We start from the raw sequence: 20835 nt of genomic DNA on the forward strand, positions 1-20835 counted from the left end.
AACCAAGCCTTATGAGGAAAGGATGAAAGAATTGGGTGTGTTTAGGCTTGAGAAAAGAAGGCTGAGGGGTGATATGAGAGCACTTTTCAAATATTTGAAAGGCTGTCGTACAGAGGAGGGGCAAGATCTGTTCTTGATCATCCCAGAATGCAGGACACGCAACAATGGGCTCAAGTTAAAGGAAGCCAGATATCAATTGAATATCCGGAGAAACCTCCTATCTCTTAGAGCAGTACGACAGTGGAACCAGTTACCTCGGGAGTTGGTGATTGCTCCAACATTGGAGGCATTCAAGAAAAATTTAGATAATCACCTGGCAGATATTGACTGTATTCCTGCATTGAGCAGGGGGTTGGACTTGATGGCCCTGTAAGCCCCTTCCAACTTCACTTTTCTATGATTTCTATGATTCTATGCTCAGTCCCCACTGGGCTGTTCAGAGGGATGAGAAAAGTTAGCTATTTTTGCTGAAGCTTTCTCTTTTACTGTTGCAGACATTCCTCCGAGCCGCCTGATATCTCTCCCTTGTTTGTGGATTGTGTCCTTCAAACCACATCAGGAAGGAGATCATGTTTAGCATATAATGATATGCTTTGGGAACATTTAACTGGACTATTTTGATTCTGTTCTGAAGTGTTTTCATTGGCTTGCTCCGATGTTGTTATGAGGTTTCAGGTTGCTTTTATGTTTGCGGTTTTATAATAACAGTACATTAATAACAGGGTTATTGCATTATTACCCTGAATGCAGCTAAACACAGATTTTCACTCTGACTACAGTGGCAAAATGTAAGATAAAAATCTATTACGAGAATGAACAAATAAACAACAGCAGTCTTAAGCTGGGTTGATCTAAAGAGCAGTAGCATGATCTGTGGCATCTTTGGACTCAAGAAACTGACTTAAGCCTTTGGCCTCATCCAGAGTTTTTCAAGGAATCCAGTCCAGAAATCTAGGTGGAATATATGTAAAAATTATCTTTAGCACCTTTTCTGTTTGTTATGCAGAATAGATGACTTCTAACAAGGTACAGCAATATTTGTTCTACTCAAGTCTTTATATATTTGCACTTCTGGGACTGATACTTCTGCAGAAGTTACGTTATGTTTGGCTAGGATAATGTTAGTCAGCCAGAGACTGGCAACACTTTCAAAGTCTTCCTTAAGCATCAAGGAAATTTTTTTCAGAAAATTTATATGGCATTAGTCCTCAAAGACAATTTTCAGAAACATATCTGTGGTCATGAAAAAAGAGATTTCAACACCACTCTTGGAAACAGTCCATCATTCGAGGAAATTATCACCCTTGTCTGAAGCCTGAGTAGTAATTGGAAACATGTGCAAATAATGGAGCTTAAAACTGTTATCATCATTGTCATAGCAACAACAACAAAAACAAACAACAACATAGCATCTGATATGGTCCTATAAAATAATAATACAATTTAAAAGATTAAATTGAACAAAACACATCTCCCTCCCCAAGAAACAAGAACAGGAGCGGTTTGTGGTTTTCTGGGGAACCTGATACATTTAAAACTGCGGTATAATTTTGGCAAAGAATGTGGCATCCTGTAAACTTATTTAAGAGGTTAATTTGCACTCAGGGCAGGTGGGAAGGTGACCAAAGGGACAAGAGAGACATAAGGGATTCCAGCAGAAAGAGCACGAGATGCAATGAGAGATCCACCATTTGGGAGAAAAATATGGTCTCACAACCAAACATTCCATAACATTAGGCTGACTAGATTCAGGCCCTCCTTCTGTGTGCCTGAAGCTCTTAATGAGACACAAATAAAACAGGTCCATTTAAGTGGGAGATCTGGATCAGGAGGAGATAGGAGAAAGAAATAAAATGGATGAGTCTAATAATTCACTGTCTTAAAGGAGGTTTTTTTAAAAAAATTTCCAGGTGCAAAGCCCACTGAAAAATATGCGTCTTTAGCACAGCCACTGACCTGATACATCTCTTTTTGTCTCTGCCACATCCTTGCATTCCAAGTTCTCTTCTTCTTGAGGAATTACTTCTGATTTTCCCCCAGATAGTATGCTGGAAAAAACATCCTTATCACAATCCTTCAGATGGCAACCACAGAACTCTTGGGATTCCAGAGTAACCTTTTCTGATCCATCCTCTTTATCCTTCATTTCTCTGATATAATGTTGTTGTTTAGATTTACTTCTTTTCCTTTTGCTATTCTGGATGGGGTGGGAGGGGTGGGATTTAATGATAACAATATTATTCCATACCAATAATGTTCAGCAAGCAAGTGGCACATTTTCATTTCCAAAACATAAAATCAATTCTGTTCAGCACAGTTTGCAATTTACTAATTATGATTTGTTATACTGAAAGCTTTATCTATCCTCCTTGTAATACAAATCAAACGAAGGGGAAGGATGAAAAACAAGAAGCAACTTATGTTGAACATGGGGTATGTTTATTGGAAGAAACATCTGGTTTTAAAAACATAAGTAGCTTCTAAGATTTCTGCACATACATATTTGCTCTCTTAAAGCACAGCAGTTAGCCTGTAGGCATAAAACACATAAGAGGAATCATAAGGTGACCTTAAGGGCAACATGTATGCACAGATAGGGTATAGGCAAAGAGTGCATGTACAGTGGACATAAAAAGTTTACACACCCATTAAAATGTCAAGTGTCTGTGATGTAAAAAAAAACGAGACAAAGATAAATCATTTCAAAACTTTTTCCACCTTTAATGAGACCTATGAACTGTACAACTCAGTTGAACAACAAACTGAAATCTTTTAGATGAAGGGTAAAAAAAAACCTGAAATAATATAGTTGCATCTGTGTGCACACCCTCTTACAACTGGGGATGTAGCTGTGTTCAGCAGTAAACAATCACATTCAAACACAGGGAAAAAAAATGTAAGGAGTGAAAGACTCATTCAGTTCAAAGAATCAGAGACAATTACAGGTTTAGAAAGAAAAAGCCACAGAAGTGTGGGGTGGTGCTGCAAGAGGTTACTTCCAAGTGAACAAAATAAGTCTGTCTGTTTAAGAAAAGAAAGAGGTTCCAGCCTCTAGCTGGGCATGGTCTGGTACTTTTCTCAAGGACACTTTGAATCTCTGGGTTCTCGAGAGCCAATTGATCGTTGGTGTTCTGATTTAATTAGGAAATGGAGGGCAATTACCAGCAGGAAACCTCTATTTTGAACTGTTCACCACCACAACCGTTCACCATTGGCCATGCCGGGCAGAGTTTCAGGGAAGGGACAGGGTTCTTGAAGGAATCTTCAAGTGCATGTCATGGGTGGGGGGGGCTGCTGAATTTTTTCCACAATTCTTTCCAGAAACAAGATGAAACTTTGAGCCAAATGAGATATGAAATGAAGGCAGACAGCTACTGTCCTGTGTCAATTCACAGACACAGTTTGGACATGCTATAATAATAGAAAATGGCAAAAGAACTCACTTCTGCTTATTGATCTTCAGTTCAGCTGGAATAGCATGGTTCTTTTCCCCATGTAAACCAGCTGCCTTGTGTATATTCCATCTTCCTGACTCAACATCTAGAACTCTATACGAGATAGCAAGAAAGTTGCCGCCTTTCCGTAAAGAATGAAACTGGAGAGTCCTGTGACCACTCAGGAGGCCAAGAATGGGGGTGAGGGTGGGGTGGGAAGCAGGCAGGAACATCAGCATCTCGTAGAGAGAAGCAAACAATGTTCCCAGTAATCTCTTCAGCTAAATGTCTCCCCTGGAGGAGGGCGTAATTAATGTATTTTCATATGGTGTTTGTTTAATACTTTTATATTTGTATAATCACTGTTAGCTTTAAATACTGCCTTTTAATGATGTAAACCAGTGGTTCTTAACGTGGGCGATAATGCCCCCCAGGGGGCGATTTCATTTTTCAGGGGGGCGGTAGAATGAAAAGGGGCGGTGTGGGGCGCTGGAGCAGAAGGGGGGCGGTAGGGGGCGCTGGAGCAAGCCCAACCTGTAAAGATGGCTGCAACCTTTTTACAATGTGCATGAATATATATTTTCCTCCAATCTTAATTTAGTTTCAGAGTTTTCATCTTGAAATTTTTAGTTCCTGCATTGCGGTTTGTTTTTATGCTTTTTTATATTTCTTTTTCTGTCTTAAAATTCGCTTGCAACTAAATCATTAAATGTTACTTTTTGGGGCATTTCATTTTCTTGGAATTGAATTTTGTTTTCAGGTGTCATTGGATTTAAGTGTCTTAAATAATAAATAAATAAATAAATAAATAAATAAATAAATAAATAAATAAATAAATAAATAAATAAATAATAAAAAAAGATATCATCACCGTGGGGAGGGGGGGCTATGATAACTTCCTCAATGGCTCAAGGGGGCGTTTCTTTCAAAAAGGTTAAGAACCACTGATGTAAACCACCTTGGGTCCTTTCTAAGGAGAATGGTGGGGTAAAATTATCTTAAATGAACAAAGTTTAAAAACACAACACAACAAAATGATGGAAGCTCCGTGTAATGGGTTTTCAGGGTCATGTCTTGCTTTGCCTGAACTGTTGACCATAACCAGAAATTGACACGAAATACTTTGTGCCCCTTTGTCATAGCTGCCACACATTCCCTTCCCCCACATCCCCTCTCCAACACCTCCACTGGCACATATTGCTCCTTCCCTACCCGTCACATGATCTTCCACTCTGAGCAGAAGCCTGGACATCCCTTCTCTGCCTCCTCCAGCAGCTGTCCACTCAGACAAGGAGGCTGGGCAGGGATTTCTGCAGTGCTGCTCAGACTGGAAGATCATGCGACGGGTAGGGAAGGAGCAATATGTGCCAGCAGGTCAGTGGAGGTGCCAGTGAGGGGTGGGTGGGGAAAGGGAACATCAGCTGTGCTGCCTTGCAAACAAGTTATGATGAAGGGGCACAAAGTACTTTGTGCCCATCTCTAGTCGTAACTGCATATTGCTGTAGTGAGACCTGTAAGGTAATTATACTTGATATGAAGGAGTACTTCCTTTTCTCCTTCAAGGTTCAGTTCCCAGTGGAAAGGTTCATGCCTATTAAAGTTCCTTTGTTACATCTTGAATAAAACTTTTGTGATCTCCATATTAATACTTTAATTATCCTGAACATTCTGTCAGGTTAGCAACTCAATCTGTGGATGCAAAACCAGCAAAGTGGGATTGAAAATAGAAGCACATAATCTGATCTGAGGTCTTTTGAATGGAGGCTTAGAATAAACTATTTGCCACTGGAAAGAACAAACAAAAATCAAGCAAAACATCTGACAGCAATGATGCTGCTAATATGCTCTGGCCAGGTACACTCATATAAATGGTTTTAATGGCTTAACGCTTACTCAGAATGCCTTACTTTCTTTTTCCCTGTCATATTCCATTCTTTTAGAACTTGAAGTGCACTCCCTAGAGTAAAAAGAGAGAAAAGAGAGAGAGAGATGAAACACTTTTAAAATGTTCATGTCTGAGAAAAAGTTAACACTGAGTCCAGAATAATCCTGAGCTTGGTGACAATTTTCTGAATTTATTTCTTTCCTTTGACCAATGTGCCCTTATGGGGGAGTATACTGTTTTCTGGCATTTCTCTGCCTCAAAACACAATGGCTAATGAGTTTGCAGACAGTTTTAATCAAACAGCAGCTTAGCAGTTTAGCTAAGTACAGAATGCAAACTGTTGGTTAAATTTTCCCCATAAAACTGAGCAATTGTCACTCCTTTCCTCACTTTGGCTATACTTTGCCTTTTGAGACAGTCTGGTCACTAATGTTTAGTCACCAGGCTGACAATAACCATGAAGAGCGAGGACTTTCATGAGATGATGTTTTTTCCTATGGAATCACCATTTCAAAGGTTCCTATTGAGCGGCTTCTGTAACCTTGTGGATTCAATACAAACTTCAATACAAAAAATTAAAAACATTTTAAAGATTCAGTCCTCTGAATCTGGCTCCCTGGGAAGTCCTCTGACCACATATTATCTAGATCAAATTTCCTGCAAAGGAAAGGGGAAATTTGTTGGCAGGAGAGTTCATGCAAAACTGCATTTAGAGGATGTTCCTACCAGCAGGAGAAAATCAAGACTCCTCACAATTCTCTTTATTTATTATTTATTTATTTATTTATTTAGCTTATATGCCGCCCATTTAGACATAGTCTACTCTAGGCGGCTCACAAACACATAATAAGAACAATCAATATAAGTAACGGTTCCCGACATTAACTCAAAACAGAATAAATAAAGAGATAAAGAGAATTACGTATAGTCTGGAGGGAAGGCCTGTCTATATAACCAGGTCTCGAGTTGGTTTTTGAAAATGTCCAGCAAGGGGGCCAGACGAATCTCGTTGGGGAATAATGGTATGACATGAACAATGACTAATAGATGCAATGCAACTAGAGAGCAACAGATGTGTTGATTTTGGTTTTTCTCGGTATTTCATTTTTCCACTTTAAATTTAAATTTGTCTCAAACTTGGATACTTATTTAATGTTTGGATTATCCAGAATTTAAGAGAACTTAACAGATTTCTTTAAAAGTTTGTATTAAAACTTCAACATATTTCTGCATGTTTGCCCTTAGTTACTCTTCAAAATACCACATTATTCCATTTGGGTTGAAATCCTGATATTTAGCATAGAAAGTTGCACTAGAGTAGGCCCATTAATCAGTAGGGATTTGGTGAATCAACTCCTATGTAATTTCTGATTCAAATTGGCCTACTATAGTGGTGACTTACTTTGGTATGTCATAGAATAGGGCCATTTGAATCAATAGAACTCACAGAGGAATTGGCTTATCAAATCCACATTGATTCAATGAGTCTATTCTAGTGCAACATACTATGCTAAGCAACAAAGCTTCAGCCTTTGTATGCAATTTTGCCAAAATTACATTTTTGAATGCATGCTTTCTAGTATAAAACCTTTTAAACCAATGAATCATCATGCATATACAGTGGTGCCTCGCATAGCAACGATAATCCGTGCAGCAAAAATAGCTGCAAAGCGATTTCGTCGTTATGCAAAATTAAAAAGGCCATAGGAATGCATTGAAACCCTTTCAATGCGTTCCTATGGGCTTCAGACTCACCTTTAAGCGAAAATCCTCCATACGGCGGACATTTTCGCTGCCCGGTAAGTGAGGAATCCGTCCCTAAACACAGGGGGTGGGCATTTTTTTAACCCGGCGGCCATTTTGGAACCACCAATCAGCTGTTAAAAGATCCTCGCTTTGTGATGATCGATAAGCGAAACAGGGTACCCATCATCGCAAAGCGATTTTTCCCCATAGGGAACATTGCAAAGCGATCACAAAAAGTTAATCGCTATGTGATTTCATCGTTAAACGGGGTGCCCGTTAAGCGAGGCACCACTGTACGTATTTCCATGTGCCCATTTTCCTAATTTTTAAGGATAACTGAGTTTCTCTTCAAATATTGATTCAAAAGTGCACATACAATTTACTCTATGAACCTCTATGGTGAAAATGTCAGGAGGAGCCATAGTATAAGCACAAATAAGTATACAATGGCTGCCAAAGTGGAGATTAGCCTTACAAATCTAGGTCTCTTCTATTATTATTCAGAGGCAAGGAGAAATATAACTTTCTTTAAAATGAAAGGTTTTATGCAGAATATCTATTGCATGGTGCTAATTACAGAGGCAGTGTTATTGCAAAGTATACTACACTCAGCCTATGTTGACCACCCAAGGAAATTCTGCTTACTTCACAACAGTGTAAGGCTCTGAAATTAAGTCTTAAAAGTAGATTTTCTGGGTCTCCTGGGGTTTTTAACAGGATTTCCTCTGTCTGTGGGAAAACAGCGCAGAGGATTTGTCACCAATCAAAGGAACAGGCCTTTGAGACGCAAACCCCACCAATACTACAGTTTCAGCTAAAGAATGTTATTCACACTCTATCAGTCTTCAGCCCTCTGAATTGGTCTGAGTGAGTTTCTAATCACTTTGATTTGGTCTGTCAGGAAAGATAAGGTCTTTGTGAGGTGTTTACAATTGAAGCTCTCAGGACTGCTTGTGCCTATTATTCACTGCTCTTTCTCTGGTGGGAATCAACGCCTGACATCCATTAAAAAGGAGACTTCAGCGAATAGTACTTGCCATTTCAATTTACATTTTTTTCTCCAACCAAAAAAAAGAGAGAGGAATTATAATCTGAAGGAATGAAAGGTTTGTATGTTTTTTAAACCATCCAACTTCAAACCAAGGACAATAAAGTTCAAATTTAAGTCTACGTTAGTTAATATATTGCCACTAATACGATCTTGTGGGAAAGTATAATAAACAATACAGTGGTGCCTCGCATAGCGATCACTCCGTATAGTGATGAAATCGCTTTGCGATGTATTTTTTGCGATTGCAAAAGCAATCGCTTTGCGATGGTCCCTATGGGGTATTTTTGCTTTGCGATGATCGCAGGGAAGCGATCATCGCAAAGCCCCCATTTTTACACAGCTGTTCGGCGGTTTCAAAATGGCCACCGGGTAAACAAGATGGCCGCCCGCTGTTTTCTGGGACGGATTCCTCGCTTTAGCGGCACCGGAAATGGCGCCGCTATGGATGATCTTCGCTTAAAGGTGAGTTTTAAGCCCACAGGAACGCATTAATCGTGTTTTAATGCGTTTCTATGGGCTTTTTTTTTCGCTTAGCGATGTTTTCGTTTAGCAGTGATTTTTTCGGAACAAATTAACATCGCTAAGCAAGGCACCACTGTAGATGTATTTCCTGAGGTAGCACAAAAGAGAGGAAGAGCTGTTGAATCGTGGCATGATCCACACCAGATATCTCCTGGCTGAACATCAGTCTGCTGTGGAATTGGGAGGCAGTGATCTGCTCTCATTGGAGTCCTTGAGGCCAGTTTTCCGGCAACTCAAAGGGCAGGAAGAGGAAGTATGTTGCAACCCATGGGTTCCATGGCACCAGTGTGACATTAGCCTATGTAACAATTCTTCACATGACCCAAAGTTCACTTTTCATTTCACTGAGCAAAAAATTATTCCAAACATGTCATAAAAAAGAAATGACACTTGACACGACCAGTGTGTGTGCTTTGTGTACACTCCCATTTCCCATAGCAAAGTGTAGGCAACATCTATGACATCTGATCCATCTTTGTAAGTTGGATCCCAAGGTAATTGATGGACGCAAAAAAGCATCTGCTTTTGCAAAACACCCTATTCCCAATTTATCCCAATTTACATACCTTGCTATAGCCCCCATTATCTCCTCCAAGGTTATTCCAAACAGGCTCTCAAATCTTAGGAGTAAGCCACTCTCCTCCATCCTGCCATCAACTGGCCCAGGAGTTACCAAGAAAGCTTAACTGGGTGTGAACTAAGCTCCAAAAGACTTCTTCAACCGCAGCCTTACATGTTTGCTGCAAAAAAACACTTGGGTGTACCTGGTTCCCTTATTTGTCATAAAAACCATGGAACTGCCTCTGGCAAGAAAAGGAGCAGAACAAGCAAGAGAAAAGAAAATGAGGAGACCAGGCAGAAGAGCCATGCTGGGCAGAACAGGTCCCCATAGTAGTCTTGTAACATTTGCCATCTAGTTTTGGTTTCTCTACTGCTTACAGCTTCTTTACAATAATGTCCAAAACTGTGTGTGGTATATACAGACGTGCCCCGCTGGACGATTACCCCGTTTAACGACGAATCCGCTTAACGTTGAAGTTTTCGCGATCGCAAAACGATGTTTAGATTGGGTTTTTTGCTTCACGTTGATCGGTTCCCTGTTTCGGGAACCAATGTTTCACTTTACTATGATCAGCAAACAGCTGATCGTTGGGTTTCAAAATGGCCACTGGCTTTCAAAATAGCCCCCCGCTGTTTTCTAGGACAGATTCCTCGCTATACAGGCACCGAAAATGGACGAGCAGGTATTCAGTCCATTGGAATGCATTGAACGGTTTTCAATGTGTTTCAATGGGTTTTTTAATTTCGTTTGACAACGTTTTCGCTCTAGAGCAATTTCGCTGGAACAAATTAACGTCGCCAAGCTACACACCACTGTATACAGTGCTAGCTGGTGGTAGCTACACATGATAGGTACCTAAACAGGTGGACAGGAAACCTCTGAGGATGCTAGTGAGGACTTAATCATAACTTCAGGAAATGCTAAATATTCACATTAGCAATTATTCCAAATTTCAGCATTTCAGAATCATGAATTTCAATTAAATTCATTTGATCGAGAGGTTTGGCATTATTTTTCTAAGCATCAGCAAAATATAAAAAGGGTACAAACCATCCATAAAAGCTTGCACAGCCTTGTCTACATTGTTATCAAACTGTTGGAGCACCAGCACTATTTCATTGTTGCTTCTGTTGGGAACAATTGATCTGACTGCATTGATCTACAAATAAGAGAGAGGAACACAGGAATCTTGAGTTTAGATTTTAAAAAATATATACAAAAGGTTTTCAAATTTCCAATAGCCCTGTTTGTACATCATCAGTATGGCCATGCCTCAAACTTTCAAATACCAAATAAAGTTGACTCAGTCTTTAAAGCCGGCATAGATAGGCCCTCCAGATGGTATTGGACCGCCGCTCCCATAAACTTTTCCTCAGTGGCTCCATTCAGTGAGGCTGCCGGCAGCTGCAGTTCAAGAACAACTAGAGCCGCAAAGCATCCTTCGCTGCTGCGTTGAACTTTCTGGTGGATTTCTGATGTGGTTCTTGGTGTTGATTTAGATGCCGTGTCTTTCTCTCTTGGCAGCCACTCTACCCTCACCCACAAACTCCGTACTGACATTTCTATTTATTTTGCATCTCACAGACTGTTTGTTAAGCCTGAACTAATTCCCAGACAAAAGTAAACACGGTTGCTAATATATTACGTACTTCGTCCAGCCTGGAGATGCTTTTGACATTTCAAGTTTTATTAAGCAGCATTTTAATGATTTAAAATTTCAGCAAAATGGTATGTGGCCCAGGCTCTGTTATTTTGCCTTCCTTGAGCTGCCCACCTGTATAGGCCATTAGGCTTTTTCTTTTTTTTAACATGTTGCACAAAGTCTGATTGTCAGGTGAAACGAAGTGCATCTGGAAGATCTTATCAAACTTTCAGGAAATTTTTTTTCCAGGTTGTGATTTGTGATAACCTATATCAGAGATCACTGACGTAATGTGGCTACCACCATAGACAGCAACTGGAGACTGATGAAGGCATGATTACAGTTGGCAGACAACAGGGATGGGCATCTGGTGGCTCTCTGGTTGTTGATGGGCTGCCAACTCCATGATGCTCCATCACTGGTTATCCTAACTAGGATTAGTGGGGGAGGGGGCCGTTTGCTGTCCAATTCTATGTAGCAGGTGGCATATTCTCTGTTCCAGGAAGAAAAAGTAAGGGGAGAATACCATTAAAAAGGTAGGTTAGACCCTCACAATTAGTAGTTCTTGCTGTAGCTCCCTTGGTCCCATCAGATCATCCCTGGCCTTGCTTCTCCAGATGGCCACTCCAAGAGAGGGCAGGAAACCAGCTACAAAGGGGCTGGGCTTTCTTGATAGTGGCACCTACACTTTGGAATCAGTCCCCAATGGAGCAGCACCTGACCCCACCCCTCCTAACATTCAAAAGGCTTCTGACGATTTTTCTTTACATAAAACCTTTATATGCAATCCACCCTGATCTTATGACCCCTATCCTGTTCCCACATTTAGAGAATATGCCTCTTCTATTTTTAGTGGTATTTGTTTTCACTTGATTCATGAGGTGATTCAAATTTCTGTTCTAGATGTTTCATTATTATGTTGTTAACCACCCAAAACAGTGCTATGCACTAATTAATTAATTAATTACCCTGTTGCCCCAAAAATAAGACCTAACCTGAAAAATAAACCCTAGTATGATTTTTCAAGATACTCATAATATAAACCCTACCCAAAATATAAGCCCTAGTTAAGTGAAACCCCGCCCTCCACCATTGTGCAGCAACCAGGAGAAGATGACATGACTGTATCTGAATAAATGTACAGTGGTGCCTCGCACAGCGAGGTTAATCCGTTCCAGATTAACCCTCAATGTGTGAAACATCGCTCAACGGAAAGTAAAAAGCCAATGGAACGCATTAAACAGCGTTTAATGCGTTCCAATGCGGCCAAATACTCATCGTTGTGCGATGTTCCTCTTTGGCCAGGAAGCCATTTTCGTGCCCTCCCCTCGCTGAACGAGGGTGTGAAAACGCTGCACGTGGCCATTTTGGGGCGCGCAGTGGCCATTTTGGACCCGCCTAACAGCTGATGGGCGGGGCGCAAAGCGAAGGTCGGTAAGCGAACCGCTTACCAACCTTCACTCTGTGATTTTCCCCCTATCTAGGTGCCGTTTTGCGATCGCATTTGCAATCGCGAAAAGGGCATCGTTGCACGGATTCGTCGCTCTACGGAGCGACCATTGCGCGAGGCACCACTGTAGATTGTTGTATATGAGCAAAATAAAACATCCCCTGAAAATAAGCCCTATTGCATTTCTTGGAGCAAACATTAATGTAAGACCCTGTCTTATTTTCAGGAAACATGGGAATTAAATTTTATATATGTGAACTTAGGAAAAATAAAATATTTAATTATCTGCCAACTGTGTCTCCATATGATCTTTGGTAACAGTATTACAGGATCTGGTGATGGAGTTGGTGTTAGGTTCATTTATCATCCAGACAAACTAGGACTGTCATTACAGATTTGGATCATAAAAAGAGGGAAAAGGTTGCCTGAGATATTGAGAACTAATATTTGTTAACGTTAAGTGTTGAGCAGGAATGAAAAACAAAGTAATAACTTCTCAGATGATGCCTGCTAATATTGAAAAAGTTGATTAAGTACTTCATTGTTTTGGGAAAGTTGGTCGTGTTAAATATCCAATATATGCGGATGCACTTGCTATGTAGCTAATATAGCACAATAATTAGAGAATGTACCTTTTCCTTGATGTTCAGTTGTGAACTGATTTCAGTCATCTCCAGCTTGAACTGAATAAGAGCTGAAAGGTACAATGAATAAATATGTAAATACATACTTAAAAGTTATATTACCTTAGTACAGTAGTTCCAATGCTTTCCTACCATTAACTGCCTGATGTGAATACAATTCAAAATGAATTGCAAAAACAAGGTAACAAATTATCTTTTAAAAATATATAATTTCTTTTAACATTTCTCTTTCTAGAGTAACCCATGCTTCAAGAAACTGTTTACAAGGAATTAAACTTTAAAGACTGTGGATTAAAGTTACAGTCATCTTTACACTTGATGGAATTTATTTTAGAAAAGCCGCGTAAAGTTTGAATCCCAAATGTTATTAACCACATGGACTAGTGGCTCTTGATACTCTTGTGCCTTTATAAGCAATCTGATTTTCAGATGTTAGATTGATCATACTCCAAAAAGGTTAACCTGCAGACTGAGCTGCTCCTATGGAGGACAACAGAAACAAGCCAAGCTAGTTCCCCCCCCCCCATCAGCTAGCAACCCTAACAAAGGAGGGAAAGGAGGTTTCCAGATGCTCTTTTTGGTTCAGTTGTTTTGCTTGGGTGGAACCATGTGATTTACCAGCAATTCACCAACACTTTCTCTACGGCATTCAAGCTTTAAAAACACTTGTAAAACACCACGGATTTCTGTTGTGGAGATGACAAGACAGAGACTTTTGGGGGGTGAGATGGGGGTTATATCTATTGTTAACTGCCCAGAGTATTGCACATCACTATGTTGGGGGCTACACCAATGTTTCAAACAAACAAATTTTCTTTGCTCTACCAACAGCTGGACAAGGGGAAGAAGCAAAAGGATCTAGAGAGGCCAGTGGGCAAGAGGCAGAACAACATCCACATCCCCCCAGGTAGTCAGATAACAAAAGTGAAACACAAATCTCCCGATTTCAATTTACTGTAGTAGCCTGACATGCAGCTCTCATTCTGAAATATGCGGACAAATTAGAAAACAGGTTTAGCACTTCTGAAGAAATGGCTTTCATTACACATGTTTTCTGAGGTGAACCACAGAATGTGGTGGCTTTATCAGAGGGGAGTTTAAATTTCTCAAGGAGGATAATGTATGCCTATTTCCACTAAATGACCCAACATCTAATTTGGTATGATTCGTGAAATTTTCGTTCAGAAAAATGAAGTAGTCGAGCCGGAAGGAAAGTCCATCAGTTCTTTGATTGCGATGGAATTTCTTATGGAAGGTGCAGCAGAAACAGATTAAAAATTAAAATAAATTACAAAGGAGGCCATTTAAAACTGAAGGCAATGGAAGAAGGGATATGGAGACTGACCTTCAGCTCAGCTAGGATCATCACCTTTTTTTGTGTCTGAGAAAGCAAACTATACCATTCTGTTTAATTCAAGCCCAGCATATGAATGCAGTGAACACAATAGCCCATATAGAAAGGCTGGGAGGAAAAGCTTTTCAAGCTTGAATGCCAGCTTCAGTGTCTCTTTCTTTTACAAAATCTCATCCATGATTTGAAATGTCACTGTGTGCTCAGCCTTCTTGTAGGGAGAAGAAAAGGAAAGGGGAGGAAGAAAGTGCCTCTTATGTAAAAAAACGGTTTCATCTTCCACTACTGGTTTCTAAACACATGTTTCCTGATCCAGGAAAATGCTTTCTATTTATTCCTTACATAGCAAAGACAAGAGTTTAGTTAGCTAAACTCTCAGATGCCATCGTCTCATTCAAAACATGCTCCCTTGCCTTGAAAAACAGAATGAGTTTAAATATAACAGCCAGACAACAGGAACGTCTATAGAAAATATTTGGGAAAGGGTATAGAAAGTCTTCCCATTTGGAGCAGATTTTTTTCCACATGAGAATTGTTGCAACTGTTTCCTTTCTCACAAAATAAGCATAAAGGGACTTTCCAACAGTGGCATATTCAATATAGGGAACAGGGGAAACCCAAAATAAAATAAAATTTGACACACAGCTACTGGATTTTGGAGGTAGAAAGAGTGAAGGCAGTAACAGGAAAGCTTACATATTTCAAAGGAAGACATACTGAAACATGGGAGCGTTTATCCTCCTAGTTTTCTCACCGGCTGAAATCCTGTTGCGCAGCTATGCAGGCATAGCAGGAAGCGGCAGAAGTGATAAAGTAAAATCACAAAGCACTTTTGCAGACATGTTGCGCAACAGCCCTAACATGAACTGTGCAACAGATTGTGCAACTGTTAACATGAAAAGTATAACAATGAACCACGTGATCACAAACTGGGCAATCAATCGCACAATTGCAACATGGACCATGCAATTGCAATGTAAACTGCATGATCAACTGCATGATGCTGGCTGCCTTAGTGTGCTTTAAAAATAATAATGGTAATCTTACGTCTGAGAGTGCAGTCCTGAACACATTTATTAGAGATTAGGCATAACTGGCTGTCTCGGTAGCTCAGTGGTTTAGGTATCTGGCTATTCCCCACTGTGTGCCTTCCAGGGAAAAGAGCCAGGATGTGTAAGCCTTGGGCAAGCTGCACAGTCTCAGAAGTGCCCCCAGAAGAAGGGAAGGGTAAAACCACTTCTGAGTACCCTCTACCTGGAAAACCCTGAAAAAAATGGGTACTCTGAGTTAAAAATCAACTTGACAGCACACAATTATTATTAGGCCTAACTGAACACCGTGGGCTTCACTTTAAACAGGCATATGATTGCATTGGTAAACAATTAATGTAAGAGAGGCAGTACTGCAGTGGTTCCCAACGTTGGATCCCCAGAGGTTCTAGGACAAAAAATTCCAGAAGCCTTCATCACTAGCTGTGTTGGCCAGGACTTCTGGGCATTGTAGTCCAAGAACAGCTGGGGATTCATGAATGGGAACCACAGCACAATGTCACTATTGGAAAACATTTTGAAACATCACCTACAGTGATGGTCTCAAACACACACACACACACACACACACACAGAGAGAGAGAGAGAGAGAGAGAGAGAGAGATTGTACTTTGTGATTAACCTCAAGGTCTTAAATTAAAAGAAACCTGTTCTCAAGTTAAAGCAGTAACAAAATTCTTCATTAAAACATACAATTGTGGGGAGACTACCTGATGCTTTTAATCAATTATATTTCATCATGGTGTTAAACTTCAGTTGCTTGTTTGGCTGGATTTTTGGCAGTATTTTTAGTTGGTCTCTAGGTCTAGGTCTTACCATTATAAGCTCTTTTTCAAAATGTTTAGTATTAATCCAAACACTGCAAATAGAAATAAATCAATAAAAGTAATTTTCAAGAGCTTTTGGCTCAAGATAAAAATCCCATTATGGCTGCAAGCACTGGAATTTTCCATCACGAGTGCAGAATATTTGATGGGATTGACAATAAAAACAACCAAGTTAATAAACAGGAACATTAAGCTGTCTAAGTCACTCATGCTTGGTGTGGCTTCTTAAGAATGCCTCATTTTTCCAGTCAGAATAAAGTTTTTGTTAAACTGTTTTTTTGGTGGAAAATACATCCGAGTCTTATTAGATGCCCAAAAAGAAAGGAGTGACACAAATAGAAAAGGACTGTGGGAACCACTGCTGTCACGGTGCAACCTGCAGCAGCTCCTCTACCAGAGGTCTGTTTATTTTGTGGTGGATGTGGAACTAATTCCACCTATGTGAACATCCTGCCTGCTACATACTGCGCTACACCAGAGAGCAGGAATTAATAAAAATAATAAAAGCACCGCACTTGCCAAAAAAAAACTGGCAGCCATTCAATCACTTGCCCCCACCTAATCGTTTGCCCAACCCCACTTGCTTGCTCCCCCACCTGCCTGCCCCTGCCCACTTGCCTGCTCACTCTTCCACCCTGATCGCTCGCTTGCCTCCCTGCTCACCTGCTCACCCCACCACCCACCCACACCCCCATTCAACCACTCACCCCCTGCCCACCCCTCAGTCACCTGTTCCTGTGCCAAAGCAAAATGAACCAGCTAACTTTTTTCCCCATTGGTGCTTTGTTTGCTTCGGCAAAATGGGATGCCCACCTGCCCCTCTCTACGAGCTCCTGCTGCGTCCTCTTCCTCCACCATCATCCTCAGAGGTAGCAGGCCTGGCTTCTCTGCCAGGAGCTGGTCCACTGCCTCCGCGCATGCGCCCAGCTATCAGCTGGGTGGCAGGCGCATGCTCAGAGGCAATGAGCCCTGCAGGGAAACTGGGTCTGCTACCTCTGAAGATGGCAACAGCAGAGGAGGTAGTGGCAGGCAACAGTGGTAGTCGGAAGGGGAGGCAGAGGGCAGGAGCAGGTAAGGCTTCAAACTGGTTTGTTTTTCCAGGCATTCGTGGTGGTTCATGGTTAGCCATGTACCATAAACTATCACAAACCACTGGTTTTCTGGTTCGTACCCATGGATGATGATGATGGTGATGATGATGATGATGATGTTGTTGTTATTGTTGTTGTTGATGATGATGATGATTGTTGTTGTTGTTGTTGTTGTTGTTATGTGACCATTGTCTGACAGGTAACTGTTAGCCTGTTGCAGCAAAAACAACAGAATGTCTTGTGCCACTTTAAAACTAACAAACTAACTAACTTTTAAAACTAACAAACTAACAAAACTAACTTTCAGACACCACCCTTCACAGAGCCCATCAAATCATCAAATCTAAACTCTGGCAACAGGAACTCAATTTATTACTCCCCAATTTAAATCCTATTTGTTCCCCTCACTTCTTCGGCCTTTCCCCTTCACTCGGTAGACCCTCAAACTATTTTAGTAAATTAATTAATCCAAGTAAAAGGAGGGCTTTTATGCTAGCAAGACTAAACATTTTCCCATCAGCTGTTCACTTTGGAAGATTTGCAAACATACCACGCATCAATAGACTCTGTCTCTTTTGCTCATCTGAGCCCGATACCCTAGACCAGTGGTTCTTAACCTTTGTTACTCGGATGCTTTTGAACTGCAACTCCCAGAAACCACAGCCAGGACAGCTGGTGGTGAAGGCTTCTGGGAGTTGCAGTCCAAAACTCCTGAATAACCCAAGGTTAAGAACCAGTGCCCTAGACCACATACTATTCCGCTGCCCGACTCATCAACATTTAAGAAACAACATCCTTGAACCCCTTCTGTCGTCCCTTTTTGTTTCCCTAGCTGACCCCCTCCCCACCCTTTTAAGCGATTACTCGGCGACCATCACTAGTGTGGTAGCGGATTTTCTTTGAGCGGTCTCCAAGTCAAAACCCCTGCCCCACCCTCCCCCCGTATCACCTTTCCAGTTCTTACCTTCACGACCGTCCTTCTTGGTTTGTAACACTATGACATAAATTGTTACTGCTGTTTTATCCCCTTTTAATGCCAATAAAGGTTTTTAAGAAAAAAAAACTAACAAATTTATTGCAGTCGAAGTCTACAGCTAGTGCAATGATTGAGGATGGGATACTGAGAAGGAAGCTCCCTAGCAAAAGACATATAGGGGCAAGGCTGCTTTATAAATATAGAGCCTGAATTAACAGATGAATGCATCTGACTACAGTGTGTATAAATAAGCCTACTGATACAACAGGAGTGAGAAATGCCTCTCTTGCTGGCCACATGGCCCCGTCCACTTGCTACTGCCACCTAAAAGGCTAGACACAGGTAGTAATTTTCACAGGAGGTAAACTGCAGCCTTCTCACCAGTGGGTTGGAGAGCAATGTCATCCTGCAACCTCGACAAATTCTGTATGCCCACAAACACAGTGCATGACTTTATTTGGGAGAGAGTTCTATCTTTTAAAAAAAGCAATCAGAGTCTGAACCACAGTAAAAGCCTGAAATGAAAGCCAATGGAGAGTGTCAAAATAAACCCGTATCTCATTGAAAACCCAGGCATGATTGTGGCATAACATGCTATAGAGCACATACACTGTGTACAGGAACTATAATGGCATGGTGAAGCATGGATATGTTATAACATATAACTAGATCCTAAGGGGGGGGGAATATAATGAAATATAACATTTGTTAAGCAGACCCAGTACTGCCAAGACTAACACGGTCCTTGGCTCCAAGAACATTATGGAGACATTGTGAGTTTACTAGGGTCATGGAGTGTACAGTGAATGAGTAGAGGTCACAGAGTTGGTCAGTGGCACATAACTCCAAAAAAGAAGTGCCAGGTGGGGTAGCTATAGGTGCCACCATCTAAGTTTCACCAGAACATCTCTAGATGTTCACCTCTTTCTCGGCCTACAGGCACTGTACATAATGTAAGGAGACAGTCACATCATTGGGTACACCTGTTGGTGGAGGGCTAGGATATCAATTTTCATGACAATGATGGTGATGGTGATGATGGTGTTGACTGGCTCATTTGGCTCACCATGCAAACGCTGGGCCTCCTCTGAAGAATACTCCATCACAATCCAGAATAATCTTTCTTTTTTTTCAATCTATTTCTCTCCTCCTTGGAGAAAGAAAAACAGAACCCAAGACATTCTGTAACCTGCCACGTTATCTCTGTCTTGCTAGTTATTCGAGTCACTCAGAGAATTCACAGCAGTGCTGACTTTTACTTTACAACCACTTGCCAAGAGCCCAACTGTAAATGAATTTGCCTCAGCTCTTTCTGCCCAAATTCTTTACAGCTGATTGCAGCTTGGGAATTGAGTGCCACGACAGCCAGACAGGATTCCACCCACTCCACCCTTCTTTTTCCTGTCATCTGTCTCTCTCTCTCTCTCTCTCTCTCTCTCTCTCTCACACACACACACACACACACACACACACACACACACACACACACAGAGCGCAATATTTAGTTAATAAAACATATGTGAGTCAAAAGTATAATAAATCTTGCATTTCACACACATACTTTGTAAGCTAGGAGTCTCTGTTTTACTTCTGTTTTTGTGAGCCCCACAGCCATGTTATGCAGGAGACTTTAGAGCTCACTCTGCTCACTGGCACAATGGGATGGCATCTATCATCCATTCTTGTCCACCTTTTCACAACAGGATGGCCAATGTTTCCCTCACAAGCACAGGCCAACATATTTTGCTGTGTGTGATGGACAAGATAGCACGCTCGCCCAGTTCCATACACATTTGTTGAAGAGAATGACATTGATTTGGAATCCTCTACCACACCAGAAGGCAGTCGCCTAGCTTAGGGGTTGCAAGGCACACACACACACACACACCACTGTTGTCCAACACCTTGTCGCTGTTCACTCATCGCCTTGTGTGATTCAAACACATGTGTGTGTCACGTCAGCGCAGCTATGCACACAGACATGCTGCTTGTATCTGAATTCCTCTGAGGAACTGGGCTGTATACCTACAAAAGCTCTCGCTAGAACAACTCTGCTAGTCTTAAAGATTTTTTGATATTTTGCTGAAGCAGGGCTAACTTGGCTCCCCTTGTGGAAATCATTAGGAATGCGAAACAAAAGTACTGTATTTGAAGACTGGCAGTTTATTCCCTCCAGTAAACAATTTCCTTAATAAACATTTTACTTAAGTTCATACTGTCTGTAGTGGTGGCACCCATCCCACAGCTATGCCATAAGGATAAAGCTACTATGTTTCCAAAATTTATAGAGGGTTGGCTTCTAACGGCTTCAACTATTATTATTTTGGATAAACTATTTTTCTGAATCACTTAGATGGGAACATTTCAAAGCAGTGCACAGCAACATAAAACAAGTAATACATAACATAGAAACATATGATGCAATGCACAAGGATTTTACAATTCAGACTGCTTTGTGTCAGAGAGTATCTTAGATCAAAGTCAAAGTTCCAAAAAGTTACATACTGTACACATGCTGTTTTTTTAGTTCAGTGTCTAATGGTGGGCTATCCCACATCACTATTCCACCAAAAGTTTACAAACTGTTGAAATAATGTAGTCTTCT

At 41.0% G+C, this 20835-nt stretch overlaps 1 protein-coding gene across 6 annotated transcripts in view; it reads right to left on the bottom strand.

Moving 5' to 3' along the window:
- SPATS2L (spermatogenesis associated serine rich 2 like) overlaps positions 1–20835 on the bottom strand; it is an 83533-nt gene that overhangs the window by 33752 nt on the left and 28946 nt on the right. For 3 of the 6 annotated variants that reach the window (XM_020795298.3, XM_020795297.3, XM_072979056.2), the window contains exons 2-5: positions 12925–12986; positions 10251–10359; positions 5342–5391; positions 1957–2197 (exon numbers count right to left, since the gene is read on the bottom strand). In XM_020795298.3, the coding sequence (XP_020650957.3) occupies positions 1957–2197; positions 5342–5391; positions 10251–10359; positions 12925–12963 (439 nt within the window). In that variant the 5' untranslated portion in view covers positions 12964–12986. Of the gene's footprint in view, positions 1–1956; positions 2198–5327; positions 5392–7710; positions 7781–10250; positions 10360–12924; positions 12987–20835 lie in introns of those variants that run through there. The other 3 variants (XM_078379944.1, XM_072979069.2, XM_072979083.2) reach the window with 3 other exon arrangements.

This window comes from Pogona vitticeps, chromosome 1, assembly GCF_051106095.1.
Source record: "Pogona vitticeps strain Pit_001003342236 chromosome 1, PviZW2.1, whole genome shotgun sequence".
NCBI classification, from domain to species: domain Eukaryota; kingdom Metazoa; phylum Chordata; class Lepidosauria; order Squamata; family Agamidae; genus Pogona; species Pogona vitticeps.